This window comes from Heterocephalus glaber, unplaced genomic scaffold (assembly GCF_053883595.1).
Source record: "Heterocephalus glaber isolate CG9 unplaced genomic scaffold, H.glaber_assembly_v1.0 deba00001550, whole genome shotgun sequence".
Classification (NCBI taxonomy): Eukaryota; Metazoa; Chordata; class Mammalia; order Rodentia; family Bathyergidae; genus Heterocephalus; species Heterocephalus glaber.
This window is the reverse complement of record NW_028258343.1, coordinates 3,014,881-3,036,917: the sequence shown is the minus strand read 5'-3', so window position 1 is coordinate 3,036,917 and position 22,037 is coordinate 3,014,881. Positions and strand designations below refer to the sequence as shown.

General features: G+C 36.5%; 1 protein-coding gene across 3 annotated transcripts in view; it reads right to left on the bottom strand.

Annotated features, from left to right (window-relative positions):
- Positions 1 to 22,037, bottom strand: part of Pex7 (peroxisomal biogenesis factor 7) — a 67,657-nt gene that overhangs the window by 4,580 nt on the left and 41,040 nt on the right. For 2 of the 3 annotated variants that reach the window (XM_004871475.4, XM_087190019.1), the window contains exon 9: positions 15,367 to 15,466. In XM_004871475.4, coding sequence (XP_004871532.1) covers positions 15,367 to 15,466 — 100 coding nt within the window. Of the gene's footprint in view, positions 1 to 15,366; positions 15,467 to 16,288; positions 16,348 to 22,037 lie in introns of all 3 variants that reach the window. The other variant, XM_013068052.3, reaches the window with a different exon arrangement.

The window sequence follows — 22,037 nt, the reverse complement described above, 5'->3', positions numbered from 1 at the left end:
GATTATACCACATGATCCCTGGGGGCAGCCTCTCATTAATTACCATCAGCACCCACAGGCCTCTCGCAGCACCGCTGGCCCTTTAATTCTAGGCCCGAGTGTCAGTGCAGGGCCCTCTTAAGGTCCCATAGTACCCATCAGTGGTCAGCCTCAAAGACATTTTTAAAAGACTGCTAAAAATAAGAGCTGACTGACAAACATTAAAAAGACTTTACTAAGATAAAAAGTATTAGCAAAAAGACAAGACAAAAGGCATGAGAATAAATAATATGCCTCACAGGATGAGTCCACTCAGCCTTCCGGTGGTCAAAGGAATCTTCCCTAGCTCCCATCCTGCTTCCTCCCATTCCCAGGAATGCATTCTTGGACAGGCAGAAGCCTTTGAGGACAAACTGAGTAGAGGATGAGAAAGGCAATGAAATATCTCCTTTTCCATCCACTTAATAATCTTTGACCTCAGTTTCAGTCCCCTGCATAAGGACTCACCTCTTTGGCCATTAATTTGCTGTGAGAAACAATTGGGAAAAGACCGAGACCAGCAAAAGATTATTTGGTGTCCTTTCAGTGGAATAATGGTAGTTCTTACCATTATTAGCAGTTCTGGGTTGCCTGATTCTATGGCCTGTGTTTATCAATGTCTTTGACTAGATCATATTTATGATTCTGTGAATTATAGAAAACTGTTCACGATACAAATTATTCTAATTCGTAGAAACTGCAATGAATGTTGTTCTGTGGAAATGCAACTGATCACTGAGAGATGACTCCAAATCTCAAATTTTACTGTCCTGTGGATATGCACCAGTTTTGCTCCTACTACTGAATTTATTTCAGCACTCGGTGGACACCTATATGTATCTGAACTTTGGTTTCTTTGAGCTAGTTGTAATATCTTACACATGTTACATAAATAAGTTCAATAAAACCTTTGATACATGTTCATATACTGCTACGAAAATCACGATCACCATTTTGAAAATGATCCTTTAATGGCCACACACAGGGATACAGCTTTATTTGCCTCCACAGGGTAACTATTATTTCTATGGAACATGACAATTCTTGTTCCTTATAGGATGTAACACCATAAGTTAACAGTAAAGTCATTTCATTTAAGGAACATTATGAAGTGGAGAGAAGGGGTAGTTATGCTAAAAAAGAGGCTGAGAATAATGTCTAAAATTGGGCATGAAATTAAAGACAAATGATAACATAAAACAGATGACATAATCAATTTTCCAGTTTTAACAGTTTTTCCTAGTACTTGGACTATAAGAGAAACACATACTTCTACTAAAAAAAAAAATCATCCAATGCCAAAAAGAGTGATTTAACAAAAAATAAAATGTTTTTTTTTTAAAGATTCAATCCTCAAATAGGCCAAAAGCATACTACTAAATTGGTTTCCTAAAATAAATAAATAAATAAATAAATAAATAAAATTTAAAAAGAAAATAAATAAAAATAAAAATTCTAAAAAATTGGTTTCCTAGAAGTATTTCCATGAGGCAGTGGTCCTCAAGTTTTAACGTACATCAGAATCACCTGGAGGTGAAGATGACTGGTCCTGTCCTTCTAGCCCTGGTTCTCAAAATGGGATCAGCATCAGTGGCATCACTTAGGACTAATCAACATCCTTGGTCTTTAAAGCAAGGTCCATAGATGGGCTTCAGAAAGTCCACAAATGCAACATTTTGTGTGTACATACATTTTTGGAGGAGGGGAGAGAGAATCCATAATTATCTTTAGATTCTCCATCCCCAAACTCAACATTAATCCAGGGCATTCTCCAGTTGTATGTTATAATCACCTAGAAAACTAATATGCAGCTAGAATTGAGAATCTTAGATTTAGAGCAGAAAGCACATCAGTTTCCTTAACTGGGTTTCTGTCATGTGAACTAAGATGGAATTCCTTGGGGGTATTTCATATGCCAAAATTTTCTGTTGACTATAGGAAATTCAAAATTTGGCAGGATTAAAACAATCTTCTTAAGTAAGAATTCTCCTTTTTGTAAGGATAAAAAAGAGATTAATAAGCTCCTACGTCATGGAAAACACCTTGTGTCATATTTTTATTTAAAATCTAAGTTTCACATCTGGTATGTTGCTATGTGGTACGAAGATAGAGAATTGGGAGGAGGACTAAGAGGAGCATGACTGAACTACTTCACATAGCCCTCCCTCAAGTACTCCTAAACCAAGAGCCTGTGCACTTTCCTGGTCCAGTCTACATAAAGCCAGACCCAGAATTTCTACTTAAAAGACATGAAAAAATTATATTAATTACTTAAATTATGCTTAATAAAATATGTTCATTTACTTTGCTTGAGATTTTTATTGTCAAATTCTAGACTGGCTGAGGTAGATTACAGATTAACTCACAGAGCCAAATCAAGATTAAAAAAAAATAAACTAACAAAAACCAGTATATCCTAAATCGAAAAATGGAGCAAAAGCTTTGAGATGGAGCTGAGTGCATCACCATAATGTAGGCTTCTGCTTTATGACAGCTAGGAGAAGACGGAAGCATGCTCGGTAACAAGTTTCTGTTTTCTAACAACATTCAGACATGGATGTAAACACTGCTGGCAACTAAGCTACATAGTGTTTGTTTTTTTGGTTTTTTTAGAATCAGAAAGTGTATCTTGATCAAATTTGTAAATGTGTATTCCTTGTGTTTGATACACAGTAAGCTTTTAACAGATGCTTGTTGAATGAATGAGTGAATCCATGTATGAACTATGGTTTCCCTCCTCCCAAGACCGTGTTAAGTACAGGGAAACTCTCACATGGTCAAGCTCACTTAATCAGACATGAGGTCAGAGATTTGGGTAAAAACAACAAGTTTCTGTGGGATATGGGAGATATAAGGGATTTTTCAGGGTAATGAATATTATTTAGAGAAGTTTCACAGGGAGCTTTCTTTTATGTCCTAGGGGCTGTTTGAAAAATATTCCTCTGCATTGCAAACATATCTAAAACATAATCCATCCACATATTCATCCATTTATTAACCAATATTTATTGAGAGCCTCCAATGTGTCAGAAGTATACCGAGGCTACACAATAAACACAATCATCCTGGTCTCTGCCCCACAGCTCCTGAGCCCAGAGAAAGGAGGATGAGGAAGACACACCTGTAATGCAGGGGTATGAGTACAGGACAGAGCTCTATGAGGCCTGCTAAAAATAGCAAAGGGGCCTCGGTAACCAAATTTGAGGACAGTGGATGCTTCCAGGAAGAAATGTTAACTGAGCTGAGGTTTAAAGGAGGAATGCGCTGTAGTCCGAGAGCATTTGCCGTTTGTGGGACAGGGGCACCTTGCAAAAGGCGGAAGGGTCTGGGCAGTGGCATAAATAAGAGTGAATGAAGAACTGCAAGTTCCAGCTTCACGCCATTAAACTGCTTTCTAACAGCACTGATGCAGTGCTTAACTTTTGATAGCAGGCTTTTTTTCTGAATGTGCTCTAGGGTTTCCTGAAGGCTGGCTGCCAAGGCATACGTATCTCTCTGAGCCTCTTCCCTAACAGTGTGAGTGCCTGCAGACACCAAAAGGGAGGAGCTCTAGGCTCCTCAAATGGAAAACATATTCCTTGTCCCAGAAGATGCCACTGTGATACATTCACTCCTGAGCTCTTCTGAATTTCCTTTAACCTGACACCACTACGCAAACCTCATCAGGACGCAGTTAAAATTATCAACATTTTAGGAAAAAAATGATTTTATAAAATGTCTTAATTGCTTTACTTAATATGAAATACGAACAGAGAATCAATCTTCATTATCTATTTTTAAAAGCTGCCATCTCCCAGGAAAGTAAAAACCTTACAGGGTTAGCCTTCATATAAGATATATTTTTAACGATCTCATTTTAACTTTTATACAGTAAAAAAGATTTTTAAGTCTTAAGAATAAACTTATTAATAAGAAATAAGAATTACTTGTAATTCCACTAAACTGTCAATTTCCTTCAAACATACAATGAAACATTCTTGAATGTATTATTTATCAATATAGCCTATTAACTTCTAAATACAACTATGGCACATACATCATGACATCATTGTAAATGGGATACTTGAGAGCAACCATATTAAATATTTCAACCTTTTCTATAGGTAAATTACAGATGCTACATAGCCAAAAATATTAATGAAACAAATGCTTTCAGTAAAAAGTGTATAATTAGAACTTATTGGTGGATCAAGAAATGTTATAGGACATCTTCAATACTAATGGTTATAAATGAAGCTCCCCCCCGTTTTGGAGACAGGGTCTCACTATGTAGACCAGGCTGACCTCAAATTTGAGGTCCTCCTGCCTCAGTTCCCTGAGCATTGAGATTACAGATGTGTCACGGTAGCTTTTAGAGAAGGAAACATTATAATGAAAATACCAGACTTAAAATACATATGAAATTTAGAGAACAAATTTAAATCCTAATTTTATCAATTCCCTTTATTTGATTAAAATGTTTACACATGCCACTGATAAGGTAATTCATCTCAAATGATCTGATATGGCTATAAAAATAACAAAAGATTAAAAGATTTGCTTTATTGACAAGTTTTCTACTTCCTATTTATCATTATTACTCTTTTTCTCTCAATTCTGTGGACAATTGTTTTTGCCTCTGGGAAACTTGTTTAATCTACTGTAATTATTTACATGACATATGGCTCCTTAGCAAGAAAGAATGAAATAGGCAAAAAGACGTACCTAGAAAGAATGCCTTCTGAAAAAAATCACTACTGTCAACTCCAAATTTTGAAAAGGCAGACTCATTACATTACAGTATATTGATTTTGGGCTAACAAAAGAAACATGTTTTACTTACTCAAACAGTTACAATAGAAAGTGACTACAGGGGAGAATATGATTTATTTTGTTAATTTTTCTGGATTTATACAAAAGTAAGGAGAGAGTTGACCAATACACCAAAAAAACCTTTGCATTTATTTATTCAGTTTATTTAGTACGTATGTATCATGTACTTTAATCCATAATATATCTCTTAGCATTCAGAATATTTAGTTGACACTCAAAATATGTACAGAAGCATAAAAGAAATGGAGAAAACAAGAGAAGGAAGAAAACACTCCCTGAATTCTTAAAGACAAAAATACTTTGGATAGGCAGAGGTGGAGGAGAGCAAGGAAAACTCACAAAAAGACAGAATTGACAAATAATCAAAAGTAATTGGTTTGCAACAGAGAATTACATACAATGATGAAAACTAAAATTAGAAAGAACACAGATTGTACTGAATCTTGAAAGCAATATTAAAAGTTCAGACTCTACCTGAAGGTTATTCTACCCTTGAAGGTGTCTAGGCAAAGATGACATTATGAAAATGACAATTTAACCACTGATTTGTAAATGAAAACCAGACCATAACCCACATACTAAGACATGACAGTTTCTGACATGTAGTATGGCAGGAGGTGAATGGTTAGAGTGGTTTAAAAGCATCACAGGAGTGGCTGACCATGAAGTTGAGAAAAAGAAAGATCAGTTAGGAGGCAAATACAGTAGTATCTGTATTGGATGACAAAGGCCTAAAAATTGACAGAAAGAAGAAGAAAAAATTATTCTATTGCAGTAACACGATATGTTTGGCCATTTATTCCAGTTTTAATTTGTGGGTTTTGTTTTGTTTTGTTTTGTTTGTTTTGGTTTGGTGCTGGGATGGAACACAGGGTCTTGCCCCTGTTAGGAAAGTACTCTACTACTGAGCTATATTCCCAGCATATTCCAGTCTTTTTAAAAGATCCCTTATGTAAGTTATATAATTTTCATCTAGACTCTTACCCATTTTTTATTTTTATTCCTCCATGAATCCTACACACACACACACACACACACACACACAGTGTCACTGATGCCATGTAAAAGTACTTTTTCTCATTTTGTTTTCTGATGATTGCTAGTAGTGTAGGGTATTATTTTTGCATATTTATTTTTCCTGACCTTACTGAACTCGCATTATTTTTAATGGGTTTAAAGTAGATATACTTGGATTATTTGAGCTGGCAATCATATTAAGTACAAGAAGTGGTAGTGGTGGTGGCAATTCTCATCTCACCTCTGACTTTAATGACGCCATTGATATATTTCAGGTCAAGGACTAACGAAATCAAATTTGCATTATGGAAACCTTTCCCTGAAAGCAGTGTTGAGAATCAATGGAATAAAAGAAAGAGCTTAGAAACCAGTTATAAGAGGTACAAACAAGGTACAAAGAAAGCAGGGCAGCTAGAAAGGCATGGTCCAGACTTCAGAGATACCAATGAGGATGAATCACAAACATCGTGCCCAAGTGAGGGCACAGAAGGACACGAAAATCATGCGAAGTTTCTACATTCGAGTCCAGCCCCACCAAGCAGCCAATCATGTAGCAGGTTAGGAATACTGGAGGCAAAGAAGACACCCACTCACATCACACAGTCAAGGCAACCGGATAATGGGTTAAGAAGCATTAGTATAAAATTATAGGGCAGCTTCAAAGGGAAGTTACACAAAAGTAAAATGACTAAGACTGAGCACTGGAGAATATCTACTAGAAGGTTGGTAGGAAAGAAATTGGCAAAGGAGTCAAAGACATTTAGCAAAGATGTAAAAAAAGAAAGATTAGCAAGGTAGCATTAAAATCATAGGAGAGAAAGGTTTTTTATTGTTAAAATACAGCCAAATAGGAAAGAAGTCTGAGGAAAAGATTACTTTGGTTTTCAGGAGTTCACTAGTGATGGGGGGGGGGGGGGGCTTAACGTCAAGTGAATGATGAAAAGAAGATTCAGGGGTTAAAAGAGTAAATTTTGAGAAATCAAAGGCAACAAATAAATCCATTAATTCTAGATGTTTAATAACAAGAGAAATAGAACTCAATGGTAGTGAGACAGGTCAGTAGGGTCAAATGGCAGTAAGTCCCACAGAGCTTCAGAAATAGAGAAAAAAAAACTGACTGCAGATTAAAAACAGTGGATAACTGAGAAAGCAAAGACTTGGATGAGAGAACCAAGGAGGAAATTAGGAACCCACTAGAAAGAAGGGGAAAACAATAAAGAACACAAATTTTCAGAGGTGACAGTTCTGGAAGAAGATGCTTATTCTTGGGAACTTTGTTTTTACAGTCAAGTGGGATATAAGATCAAATGTCTAGATCCTGGGCCTGAAAAGGGCTGAGAAAAGATACTACAAAAGATAATATGAGGCATGTGCTAAAATAAAGCAAAAAGACTTCAAAGGTAAGCTGAGTAGGACAAAGAGCCCAAGTGAAGTTTGTTTTTTTTTTAAAGTAATTTGCAGTGTGCCAAGTGAGCACATTTACTGGTTTTTAGAAACAATGCTGTATAGCTGAGAAAGGAGAATAAATAACAAAGTGTGTGGTGGTAGTGGGGGTTCAGGTGTCACCAGCTCAGGGAAGCATACTTCACGGGCTGCCTAAGAGTGCAGGGGGCACAGGCAGGCCAACCCCATCCATCCCAGGGCACTCTGAGATCCCACTCATGGTGGAGGGAGAACAGCAAGGGCCTGTTACACAACTTTAAGCTTAAAAATTACAAATTATGAAAGCATCAGAGAGGAAAGAGTGGAGACTGGTGCCTGAGGACACTAAATGCTTCTGGCACATGTTCTTCTCCACTCTAGAGCTAGTCTGTGACAGAAGCAGAAATCTCACCTGAGATAAAAGGTAAACAGGACACAGATGTCCTGACTACCGGTAATACTAGCCCCTTTCTAAACTCCAATTTTTCAGACTTATACTGAGAATTTTAAAACATTTTTATCCACTGCCTATCTTTAAACTTGATACTGAAGACTAGAGAAACAGAGTTGAACCAAAACATGATCTGAATTTTTAAATACCTAATATTTTTTAATGAAAAATTAACAAAGACACTTTCAAAAATACATCTAAAGAAATAATTTACATCAGAATCAAGTCTAAGTATGTTCTGAAACAAAATGAAAATATACAAAATTTCTTTGACCTTATTTTCAGGAAAAATCTATAGTAGCTATATGTTGCTAGCATGGATAGACTAGGATATTCATTCCTTTTATTATCGTTATTTATTTATTTTTATTTTTTTGCAGTGCTAGGCTTTGAACCCAGAGCCTGGCGCCTGCCAGGTAAGTGTTCTACCATGGAGCTACAGCCCCAGCCCTAGAATATTCATTCTTAGAGATTATGCTTACCAAGCATTTAGGGAGTTCCAGAAAGATACAGGGTATGTAGTACAACCACAACTTTGAAAATCATGCATTCATAAAGAAAAAGACTAGGAGAGAGTAGTTAACACTAAAAAAGGAGGCCAGGGGTAAGATTTGGGAGGAAGTTTCTAGAATTCTGGCAATGGTGTGTCTATACCTGGATGGAGAGTACACAGGTACATATAACTTACTGAGCTGAGGGGTTAAAAGTGGGGTTTTTCAACAAGGTTGTTACACTACAATTGAAGTTTTTTTTTTAAAGAACTGAAAAGAAACATCATAGTATAAGAACTTTTTCTAGAGGGATGAACCCATCAATAATCTTTTTTCTTCTTGCTAAATATAATTTCCAAAATTTCACTGTGAGAAAAAAATCTAACTTCATTAAATATATAGAAGTGACACCTTAGAATGAACTAATAATGCTGACTTTAAAAGACATTAAAAAGAGAAATAACTATATTTCAAAAGGACTATACAGAGCCCATCAAAACAATGTATACACACTTCAGCAAAAGAAAAATAGTATGATGTTTATTAAAGAAATGGTGTTAACCTCATATGGGAAACCCTAGATGAAGTTGTATATCACAGAAAACCCACCACACTTCTGGCCCTTAGAGAAGAAACTGAAAATGGGTGAGCAGCAATCTCAGTGACCAAGGTTACCAAAGCAGTAGTTCGCTGTGCTAATAAATGTCTAGAAGTTAATGGCTACCACTTTGAGCACCTCTTGTAAACTGTAGAGGCTAAAGGTAACTTGTAATAATGTCATCATGTCTCAATAAATTTAGTATTAAAATATATATACAGGTTTTTCTTTTCCTGAAGTGTGTATACATTTTTTTGGTGGACTATGTACAAAGCTCTGTGAAGCTGTACCAAACTTATTAATACTACACTAAATGTCACTGAGCATTCAAAGGAGCAGGATTGACATGACAGAGTACAAAGTCAGGAGTTCTAAAGAAAAATGAATACAGAAATTCCAATTGTGTAATGGGTATAGCACAGGTCTAGTGTCACACAACTAAAAACAGAAAAGGGTTATCCAATTTAGAAATAATAAGGATAAGGGAGAAAAGAGAAAATGCTAGGATTGTACAAATCATGATCAAAGAGAAAAGAAATCAAAGAAAAACTTTCTCAAGTGAAAGACAACTTCGGCCTGGTTAACGAGAGGGGGCGTGGAATATCTCTCAGCAATTATCCTTTAAGAATGACCCCCAGACACTTATTTGTCAAGTTTTAAACCATTAAAGACAAGATCTTACATTTTGTCAAGAAGAAATGTTAAGAATGCCTTTGGACCTATTTTTTTCAGATCTCTAAGAAGGGAGAGGCTAAAAAGAAAAGTATTATTAATATAAGGACTCAGATAAATCCCTTTAAAGACAGAGAATATATTAAGATAGGTCGTCGTAAGATAACGTCAGCCAGGTCTTGCAGCTGCTAACATCACAAGAGACAATAGGCTTTTGAAAGCAGATGGAAAGATACTAAGAGGTGAAAGGCATTTTCTAAGAGAATAAAATATAAACAAAGGATGAAATTAAATTAACTTGCATTCAGTAAACCTGACCACATGTTGTGAGAATAATGGTTATCCTTACTGTATTCATATACCATATGTCAAAAATTACTTAAACCACAAACTATACCAACGAAGTGGTAGATGTGAAATGAATTTTTCATAGCTCCTCTCATCAAGAACTGGCATCCACATCCCACTCGTTGGATCCTGACTGGCCTCCCAACCTGCTTTGCAACAAAAGGAATGGTGGTGGCTTCTAGGTGCAGACCTCAAGATGCCCCACAGCTTTTGTTCTCACCCTCCTGAGAGCACACAATTGCTAACAGACGCCTGGGCTACCCACAGACGTGTGGCCCAGAAAATGAGTGCCACACACCTGAATTTGGCCATCTCAGACCACCCGGCGCCAGTTAAATCATCAGACAACTTGGACCATGGAGGGGCCTGTGTGAGACCAAAGAAGAACTTGCAGCCCAAAGTGCTGACTCACAGAACTGTGAACAAGTAAAACTGTTACTGTTTTAAGTCTCAAAGACTTAGAGTCGAAGCCGTGGAGTAGTTAGTTCCAGTAATAGAGAAATGATAAATCAAGTGAGAGGAAAATGCAAAGCTGCACAAAAGACTTGATTCTTATCTCCCCTAGAAAGTTCAATATTTTACTTGGTAAAAAACTTAAGTTATGATAATATAAACAACTCAAATGTTTGTGTTAGAATGTATTGTTAGATATGGGAAAAATATCATCTTAGTTTGAAAGAAAAGTTTAAAGTTGACAAGAGAATATAAATAAAATGGATACGAGAGAGAGAGAGAGAGAGAGAGAGAGAGAGAGAGAGAGAGAGAGAGAGAAACTAAGATAAATTTCCAGAGGGGAAAATACTGCAAGCATAAAATTGAAAATATACAAAAGGTAACTGGATTCTAGAGCTTAGAGTTAGAAAAACCTCTTCTTCGAATATGAAATCTAATAGGTCTAAGTCATCTACTGCTTTTTACCTTTTAATTGGGAGTATTTAGACTATTTACATTTAACATAATTTTTGATATGGCTGCATTTAAAGGTTTTCTACACCAAAAATCATGTCATAGTCGCCTGTTGCGCAAGCGCAAGGACCCAAGTTTGATCCCCGGTACCAAAAAAAAAAAAAATCATGTCATCTGAGATATTTTAACTTTTTCCTTTTCAACTGAGATGCCTTTAATTTCCTTTTCTTACCTAATTCCTCAGGGTAAGACTGCTAATGTTGTGTTGAATGGAAGTGGGGGAAAATGGGCATCCTTGTCTTATTCCCAAATTTAGAGGTAAAGTTTTCAGTCCTGTTTTGTGCTTTTTGAGGCAGGGTCTCACTATGTAGTTCAGGGCTGGGCTTGAACTCATAGTGATCCTCCTGGATCAGCCACCCAAGTGATAGGATTATAGGGATGTGTCACCACACCTGGCTGCTTTCAGTCTTTTATCAATGATGGCTGTTGGTTTTTCATTTATGGCCTTTATTATGTTGAGGAAATTGATCATTTTTAATAACTCCATGTTAGCTCAATGACTGGCCTGTTAGTTATACTTCTTTTGCTAAAATTTCCTGATGGTTACCAAAGGGGTTACAATATATATTGTGAATATATCACAATCTACCCTCAAATAACATTCTATCACTTTGGAATACAAACTTTACAAAGGTATACTTCCAATCCTCCTTCACTTCCCTTGCTCTATAGCTGTCACACATTTTACTTTTGCATATAAATTGTTCCTTAAGGTGGACCAAACTATTTTTAACTGCCTAATAGACCTCCCATCTGAATGTCTAACAGGACATATCTTAAACATAATTATTAATTGTTCCTGTCCCAAAATTCCCCTCTTCTCTTAGCTCATTAAATTAAACCATTGCCCACCCTGTCTCCTAATCCTAGAATTAAAACTTGATTCTTCTGTTTTGTTCACAGCCCATTTCCAATCCATCAGTAAATTCTACTATTGTTATCTTCAAAATGTTAGGGTGAGCCATATAAAAGTTCCAGCAATTTATCTATGTGGTTTTTTTTTGGTTTTTTGTTTTGCTTTTTTTTTGGTACTGGGGATCAGACTCGGGACCTTGTGCTTGCGAGGCAGGCGGCAGAACCACTGAGCTAAATCACTGGCCCAGTTCCAGCAATTTAATATGGCTCAAAATAATATATTCTTAATCTTTCCATCTCTCCACCTTTAGAACTTGACTTTAACTCACTATTTTTCTTTTTTTAGTACTGGGGATCGAACTTGGGACCTTGCACTTGTGAGGCAGGCACTGGAACCACTGAGCTAAATCCCTGGTGACTTTAACTCACTATTATCTTCGCCTAGATTACTTCAAGAGACTCCCAGCTGGCTTCCTAGCTTTCACTCTTGTTCATAGTCTACTCTCATAGCTACTGGAAGGATTGTTTAATCACAAATCAGACTATCATTTTTCTGCTTTAAACCTCCAATGGCTTTATAATGAAATTATAGGAGAAATCACTGTATGGTCTATAAGGCTCCACACAATTAGGTGAATATGTACTTCCTATCACTGTCCCTCCCATTCTCCAGGCTCCAGCCACACTGGCCTTCTTGCTGTCTCTTAATTATAACCAACTGATTACCATCTTAAGGAACTGACATTTGTCATTATCTCTGAAAAACATTCTTCCCTTAGTTGGATGGCTGGCTCCATTTTGTTAGTTTTTAGCTCAAACTTCATTTTCTCAGTCAGCTTTTCATAGACCTTTTAAGCAAAAGCATCCCTTCACTAACAGTCTCTATCAAACTGCTCCATTCTGAAGAGCATCTACTGCTACATGAAATCATCTTGTTTACTTGATAATTAGATTCCTCCTACAGTGTGTAAACTCCATGAGAGTAGAAATCTGTTTTGATCACTATTTTTTCTCAATACCTAGCTCAATGACCGATACACAGCACTTGACAAATATCTTGTCAATACATGTAACCGAATGCGTCAATTGGTGAATGTCAAAAGAACACTAAGAGAAAGTAAGAATGCTTTTAGGAGATTAAAAATATATTAAATAATAATTAATAATATGACCTGTATAACACACAGCGAAACTTAAAGAACAACTAACCTTGAATACATACTATGAATACATGCTATGGACTGAATTGTGTCCCCTCACTAAATTCATAGGTTGCAACCCTAATCCCCAATGTAACTGTCTTTGGAGACAGAAAGTAAAGATCAAATAAGGTTGTAAGGGTGGAGCTCAGGTCTTTCCAGATTTCGAGTCCTTATGAGGAGAGGCGGCAGAGTCCTCTTCCTCCCTCCCCCTCCTTACATCCCAACACACAAAGATTCAGCCACAAGGCGGCCATCTACAATCCAGGAGGACAGCCTGCACTGGGAACTTCCTAGTGGATCTTGATCTGGGCCTTTCAGCTTCCAGAACTGTGAAATGAATTTCTACTGTTTAAGCAACCCAGGCTTGCTATTTCATTATGACAGATTGAGCACATTAATATAAGAAAAAACAAACTTTAGTTAATAATCTCAACACTTGATTTTTTAAAATATGACAAGTAAATCAATACATATTTTTAAAACTCTACTGTTGAATACTACAAGTCGGAAGACAAACATTCTTTCATTCTCAAGTACTACAACAGCCCTGCTCCCCCTCATTACAAGCCTGTTTATCATTTTCCTCTGTCTCTTCATACTGATGACACCTGCTCATTTATATGAGCCTCATTTCCTATGGATCCCTTAAATAGGTCAAATCCCAATTCTGATTATGAACACTTGAGGCACAATGAGTTTCTTTTTCACAGAATCTGTCACAGTCGTCCATTCACATTCATCTGTGAGATGCTCTGATGTAACTTGGATTACTAAATGCTCTATGAAGGCAGGGGCCGTGCTTATTTTTATTCCACCCTGAACTCCCCTGTACCTACCACAAGGTCTGGCACATGGAAACATATGTTGAAAGAAAAATGAACGAGAGGAAGAACTCAATCCAAGACTTCCCAATACTAAAACTGTGTTATGAACTCTGGAGACTTTTAGCATGTATGAACTGTGCATTATGCCCCTGAAACTGCTGCTTATTTACAGCTCAAAGACTCCTGCTTCTCCATCCTTAGTTGCTCTCAACAGTAACTACTTCCTGAGTACAAAAAGAATTTGGTTATCCAACTGTAAGAGACAAATGGCAATTGCCATGCTATAAACAAAATGTATGGTCTTACAATAAAATCTTTTTTATTCCTTTAGGATAGATGTTGCTGATAAATCCTCTGTTCACAAGGTTCCTTTTAATAAGGTGAGTCTATGGAAGACTTAGAAAATTCTTGGGATTCTTCAGACTGGTGAGGAACCACCACAACCAAAGGAAATAGAGCAGCCTCAGATACCACATGTCCCTGTCTGGGTCTCACAGAGTACAGATAATAAAAACACATATGAGTGAATGCTTAACGTATATTTACACAGGATCCTTTCTTTGATATTGCTGTGTATCAATGGGAACATTACAACTTTTTAAAAACTGGGATAGAATACAGGTATATGATTTTATTACAACTAATCAAAATTAATGTATTTAGAAAAGGAACTAATTCTTTTAAAGATACATTTATATTATATTTAAAGATAATTCCATTTCATCGTTACTATTTTGGTTTTTTCTCTTCTTATATATTAATAAGTCCTTTTTAAACAAATAATGTTCATGAAAATATTCCAATATCTATTGAGAATTTTTTAACAGAATTATGTCTTACGTTCCTTAAATGAAAAGAAACATATATTTACTTAAATTTAAGAATATAGTAATATGAAAGGGGATTTTTCTACTTATTTAACTTCTAAAATGTATAATGAAAGTACGATTTCTTAATTATAGCCTAGAATTTCCATGTATTATTTTGTGTTTCACGGATCACGGTTTTTTCACACAATCTGTTACAAAGTGCCTTATCAGTCAATATATTATATAATGTTTCTGACCTGAATTTACAATTTCTGAAAGTGAAACTGTTAAAAAAAAAATCCTGAACATTAGAGTGCAAAACATTTACTCTCGAGTCCTTAAGAGAACAAAAAAGGGAAAACAGAAAGTTGATTCATTAACACAGAAATTCTCTCCTACTTCCTTCTCCACTTGGACCTTCCTGCTGGACACAGAGTTGTGGGGATGAGTGCGACAGTCCAGAGGGAAATGAGCTCCCTTGGTCTCAAGTGCTTACTGCTGAGCCTAGGACCACATGCTCCTGACTCCATCAGCCTATGTGGACAGACTTTCCCCACTCTCTCTCTTTTCACTCTCTACTGGGAGAGGCCTCCTCAAAGCCTCCAACATGTCAGACAACAACACCTCTTAGGAAGGTTCTTTTGCCTTTCAAAGAAGTCAATCTTTTAAGAGGTATTTTCTGGATACCTTTTATTCTCAGTATTTCATTGCTCAAGTGCTACAGTTCATATAACAAAAGAGATCAGGTTAATTAAGCAAGTGTGCCTAGTTCTACCAAAAGTACACAATTTTATTCACAAAAATAACACATCCCATATGCAGAACTACTTGTGAACTGTGGGGGTAGAAAAAAAAATACAACACAAAGTTGATCCCATTACCTGTGTGGGGCTCTGAAGACTAAAATCTAAACCACAAGTAAACTCTGTATGATGCTCCACTGTTTCAAGAAGAGGGTCAGGCTTTGAAAAGTTCCAGAATCTGTAAAGGTAAACAAAAAAAAAATAATAATTTAAGTGCTAAACTTCTAAACACATTATAATAAAAAAAGGTATTTGACATAAAAAAGATTTTATCAAAACAAGCTCAACAAATTTATAAATGCAGAGCCACAACACATCTGCATAAAAATCTAATAAGGAAAAACATGTATTCTATCCTATTAGATCAAAAGACAAAACAGAATTATTAATCAATCTACCCTTGTAAAAGGTTACTATATTTCCATTAGGCCAACTTATAGGGTGGAAGCTTAACAAGTCTTTGTTTAGAAAAAAAAATTATACTGACAAGGACATTTGAGATGAGAGACATTGTGCCTGTTTAGCAGTTTCTAAACACATTAATGTCTATAAAACAAGAATATTAGATTAGATGAACTCCTAACATTTTGTGGTTTTAAATTCTACTTCATTTCTCAACAAGAGACGTGAAAAGAACTAAAGTTTAATTTACATTTCAACAGCAGTTCAAATTCTTTCAAATAAATCTGTCCTCTTGTAAAACTCTCTGTAATTCTGAAACGATCATTTTTTTTGAGGCATAGCCTTTCTTAGAGATTCTATATCAGTGTAATTTCCAGACTCAAGACAAGCCAATATTATATATTCTACTCCTCCTCTATAGAATGAGAGTGATATTTACCATAATAGAGCTCTGATTTCTAGTGTTTAGAGTAGAATTTGCCCTATTTTCAATACACAAAATAGTACTTTAGCTTTCTAAAGGTTTATTTGCTCATCATCTTTTTTTATTTAACTCTAAATACTATAAAGTAGCACATTCAGAATCATAGAGTCATACCTTTATTCAGCTTCTCTAATGATCTACAACATAAAACACACTGAAGGTTGGGCAGATCCCTTTGAAAGAGTAAACATACAGAACCAACAGTCACAATTTGTTTAACCTGGTGATATTATTTCCCTAATAAATGCAATGTTGGCCCTATTACGTTTTGAAAAGAATTGTTGCTATGGATAATCCACTGAGTAGGCACCAAAAAGCCACTGAATAGTTAATTTATCAGATTACTGACATCTACAGAATACTTAGGGAGAAGGATTCTACTTTTGAAAATTTGCCTGTTCAAACAAATGAAGGACTCAGAAATCTTAATGGTGGTCTTTTTTATTTTTGTATATTTATTCCTTTGGGTCTAGACAGTGGATTGCATTGAAATCAAATTTTCTGGACCTTGATAATGTTTAAGCAAAAGTAAACATAATTGTGTAATTTCATTTATAAAACCTGGTTATGGATTGACTTGAATTATTTGCAACAATAATCAGATGATTTTGCCTATATCCACTATGTTCCAAAAAATCATAATGGCTTTTAAAATACATGTTTAATATGGTAAAAAAAAAAAGGGGGGGGATAAGGGAAAATTAAGGTGAGGGAAAGCAAGTTGGAACCTTCAGTAAGATTGGTAAATAAAAATCCATCCCATGAAATCATGCATGCTTAACAGGAAAGAACCTCAAGATGCTAAGATTTCTAGCAGCCAAGGGAAAAAATTCACAATCGGGGTCCAAACTCAGTTATCTCTAACCACATACCTCCTGAACACTCAGAAAGAAATTCTCCCTCGGGGGTTCGTAGACAAGAAACCCGATGCTTATGTAATGAAGAATATATTTAACATTTCTTAATAAACATAGAGATATTGTGTCACCTGCTGCCACTTGTCAATCAATGACATCACCCCAAAGAGCAGTGCAGCAGAATCATCCTATGAGAAGGCCAGTTTTGTGCATCCATTCAGTTCTCCGGCTTCATTTGGGACTTGGATTTATTTCAGGAGAAATAAATCTTTAGGTACTCCGAAAGAATTGGTTTCTTTCAGTAGAACTTTTTAGGGATAATGAACAGCAACAGGGTCATAGGATGTCCCTTCTGTTATTGTTGATTTGAGCCAGGTAAGGAAAAGCTGCACTGAGAAGAAGACAACAACATGCCTAACCAGGAGAGGGGGGCAAAGCCATCCAACTTCAGCCCCACAATGTGATGAAGGAAATCACCGATTCAGGAGGCTGAGACACTTTTCACCAACTACATTTGGATTTGTTCTACACATAGCTAAATGTGGCATCAAGGCCTCACAGAGTTCTACACCTCAAAGTCATAACCATCATCATTTTAACCTGGGAATAACTATCAAGTATGTATCCACATTCTGCAAAACATTCATCAAACAAAATACATGCTAAAACTTTCTGCACAGCAAGAGAAACCACCAGAAGTATGAAGAGACAACCCACAACGTGGGAAAAAATATTCACCTGCTGTTCCTCAGACAAAGGTCTACTCTCTAGAATCTATAAAGAACTTAAAAAGATCAGACCTCCCAAATGTAAAGACCCAATCCAAAAATGGGCATCTGAAATGAACAGATATTTCTCACACAAAGAAGTAGAAATAACAAATAAACATATGAAAAAATGTCCAACATCACTGGTCATTTGAGAGATGCAAATGAAAACAACGCTGAGATTCCACCTTACCCCAGAAAGAATGGCTGCTATCATGAAATCAACCAATAACAAATGCTGGCGGGGCTGTGGGGAAAGAGGAACCCTGCCCCACTGCTGGTGGGAGTGTAGACTGGTGCAACCACTGTGGAAATCAGTATGGAGAAACCTCAAAGAACTACGACTGGAGGTCCCATTTGACCCAGCTATTCCCCTGCTGGGGATCTTCCCTAAAGAATTAAAAGAATCATACCACAGTGATATATGTGCACCCATGTTCATAGCAGCACAATTTGTAATAGCTAAAACTTGGAAGCAGACCAAATGCCCATCAACTGGAGACTGGATAAAGAAAATGTGTGTGTGTTTTTTTTTATAAAATAGGGTACTACTCAGCCATAAAAAATGAGAAATTAGAGACATTTATAGCTAAATGGATGTACATTGAGGCAATACTCAGAAGTGAAATAAATAGGACACACATGTATAAATACCAAATAGTTCCTCTAGTGTGAGAAACTGAAAGTGTAAATAAGGACTAAAAGGTATAATAGATAATGTGAAACAGGAAGAAAAGGGGCAAAGGGGAAGGGGAAGTGGAGGGGTAGGAGAAAGGAAAGAAGGGAATGTAATATATAATATGAGAAAATGAAAAAACGGAAACAAAGTCTTTGTAAATCAAGAGGGATGGAGGGGTTGAAGGGAGGGCAGGGGAAAGGGGAAAAATAAGAACCAAGAGAGATTATGTAAAGGTGCAAACTTCCAATGATTAATGTCATTATATTGTATACCTAAAATGTACCAAATAAAATAAAACTTTTAAAAAAACAAAATACATGCTAAAACTTTGAAGAGACTCTTTGGTAGATAGGAGGTTAGCCTAGTGACTAGCATAAAAGCACTATTGGCTGTCTTATCACTTCATAGTTCTGATGGAACTGATGTAATACATAATGTATATATTACAGTACAAAAATTATGAGGTTCATTTCCAACAGAATGACTCACCAGGTACCTAGACCAACATTCTAGAACTCCTAGATAAAACCTAAAACCAATCACCACCACAAAAATGTCAAAAAATCATCCATGAGTTTTACTCAGGTAAAAACTATGTGAAGACAAGAACCCAGAGCAGCAAATTGAACATGAAGCCAGCCTTTGCCTTGGGAGGATCTGCTACATGTGGAGAACTGAAGCTTCAATTTTCTTAAACTTAAGGGCACCCAGGACCCAGGAAACTCAGAAAACTCCGTGTTAATATATATAACTTAAAAGTAATTTTCAGTACATTAAAATATTATCAAAAATATTAAATACATAGTAAAGTACAACCCCAGCTACTCTGGAGGCTGAGGCAGGAGGATCACAAGTCTGAGACCAATGTGGGCAACCTAGTGAGACTCTATCAAAATAAAAAATAAAAAAGGGTGGGGATGTAGCTGAGTGGTAGACCCTAGGTTCAATCCCCAGTAGCAGACCAAAAGAAAAAAGGTAAAGTAGATTACACAAACTAAATAGGTAGGGAAAACCAAAAGCTAGGAGGTATATTTATATGCTGTAATTTCTTTGTAATCACAAATGGCCTGCTAATAACATAGCAGCCATTCCTTAATTGCAGCCATTATTAACAGTTTGATAGGCACAATTCCTGAGGTTTCCACTTATCTCCACTCCCTTTCCACTAAGAAAGGGTGAGCTATAAGGAGGGAAGTGGGTGTTGCTGCAAGTTTTCTCACATTTGCAAAGAAGGGAGAGATGGAAATCTCTCCTTGCACCTTCTCCTGGACTCCAGGGCCCCTTTAAGAACCTATATCTGAGGGCCTCCATTACTCAAGTAAAATGAGATCCTTTTAATGGAAGAAGTCAGGCTGCATGTATCATTAAGTAAGCAAATAAGGCACATTATTTTTAAGTGAAATGTTTGTTTTGGTCCAGTCTATGTACTACTTGGTGCCTTTTTGTCTCTTTGTTGATGAAATCAGATTATTTAAGCTCTCTAATGGGAAGTAAATATACTGGACAGGCTTCCAGTGATTAAAAACATGGCAGAACTGTAGGGATATTTTTCATTTAAATTACAGATCGTAATACAATGTCTTGGTTGAGTTACTTTTGCCTTCTGACTCCACAACTGTTTAACATAACAAGTATGCATCATTGTAATAAAACATCAAAACTATTTCAGAAATTAAGCTGATATTACTTTCCACTTTACTAAAATGTAATATGAAATTTCTATACTAATACTTTTAAATTTAGCAAAAAGTTTAAAATATTTTAAAAGTTCCTCCTTTTCCTTTTATGTTCTCAACTTATAAGTTAGTCGTTAATTCTTTGTAATTCTTTGCTAACTACAAAAACAGGGGGGGGAGTGTACTGGCTAGTTTTTAATGCCTTACATATATATCTTAGTTGTTTTTATAATTTTAAGCAAACTGCACCATTATAATCCACTCCATTTGCATTGCTTAGGTCTAGTAGCCTCTATAGCAATAGGCAAAAGGTGCCACAATACTTCTTTTCTCTTAATTTGATTACTCATTCATTAACAATTTATGAGTCTTACTATGTGCCAGGTACTGCGCTGAGCTCCAAAAAGACAGACATGGGTTTAGCCTTTCTGCAGCTCGCAGTCCAGTGGAATAGACATTTTTAAAAAATGACCCAAACAGCTTTCTCATTGTTGAAACACAATAGTCAACACCCATAGTTTAAACAAGGAGACGTTTAATTTGTTTGAGGTTTCAATCTGTGACTGGCTGGCTCCAAGGCAGCAACATATGGTGGAAGGGTGTGACACAGCAAAACTGCTTAGTTCACGGTGGCTATGAAGCAGACTAGGGGAAGAGTGTCAGAGCCCAAGCAGGTAGGTATCAGAAATAGGCCACTCCTCCGTGACCCACCCAGGCAAACCTAGAAGTGTGCTCCAACAATCCCCTGGGGTCCTCTCAAAGCCAATCAAGTTGAAACTCTACTTTAACCACCACAACAGGGCTGAGGGTATAACTCATTTCTTAGGGCCCTGGTTTCAATCCCCAGCACCACAAAAAATAAAAATGAAAAAAATCACCGAAACACAAATGCAATTACAACCAACAAGTGCCCCGGCCACCAAATGCAGGATGAGGTAAGAATGACATGAGGAAATGACACTGGTCTTAGATGAGGGCTAAAAGGTTTGCTAGGTGGAAAGCAGAATTGCAACTCACTAAGCTTCAGTAAGAAGCCTGAAAGTGGATGATGGGAGGCTGGAGCAGGGAAAGGAGGAACTTCACAGGAACTAAGCTGGCCAGATCACAGGGTCTTGTAGGCCATTAGGAAAGTTTGGGATTTTTCTCTTAAGTGTGCACACACACACACACACACCATTAAAGACTTTTACACAGCAAATTTATATGGTTAGTTTTGTCTTATTTTTAAAAAATTTGAGTTGGTTGTGGTAGCATATGCCCCGTAATCCCAGCATTTGAGACACTACAACAGGAAGATTGTGAATTCAAGGCCAGCCTGGGCAACATAGCAAGTTCAAAGTCACCCTGGGTTACACAGTGAGACCCTGATTCAAAAACAAAAACAAAACAAAATAATTTAATAAATTTAATTATTTATTAATAAATAATATTAAAAATAAATAATTATTTTGTTTTAGAAAAGTTTAAAATTTATATTATCACTGTGAAGACAGTGTACAGGGATGCCATATGCTCAGTCAGTTTCCCCTATTATTAACATCCTTACGTATTATGGTCAGCTCTCCCTTCCTAGGTATCTCTGGCCACCATGAAAAGAATGGACCTAGGGCTAAGAGTGAGTGTGAAGATATCCATGGTCTAGGAGGAGATGATAGATGTGGGGACTTAGGATGGTGACAGCAATAATGAAGAAAGGTGACAGACTGAAAATATATTTAGGCAGGGGGCCAGGGATTTTGCTCAGTGGTTCTGCCGCCTGCCTCACAAGCACAAGGTCCCGAATTCAATCCCCGGTACGAATAAAAAAAAAGTGTATATATATATACTTTTTAAAAATATATATATATATTCAGGCAGAATAATTAATAGGATTAATGGTGATCA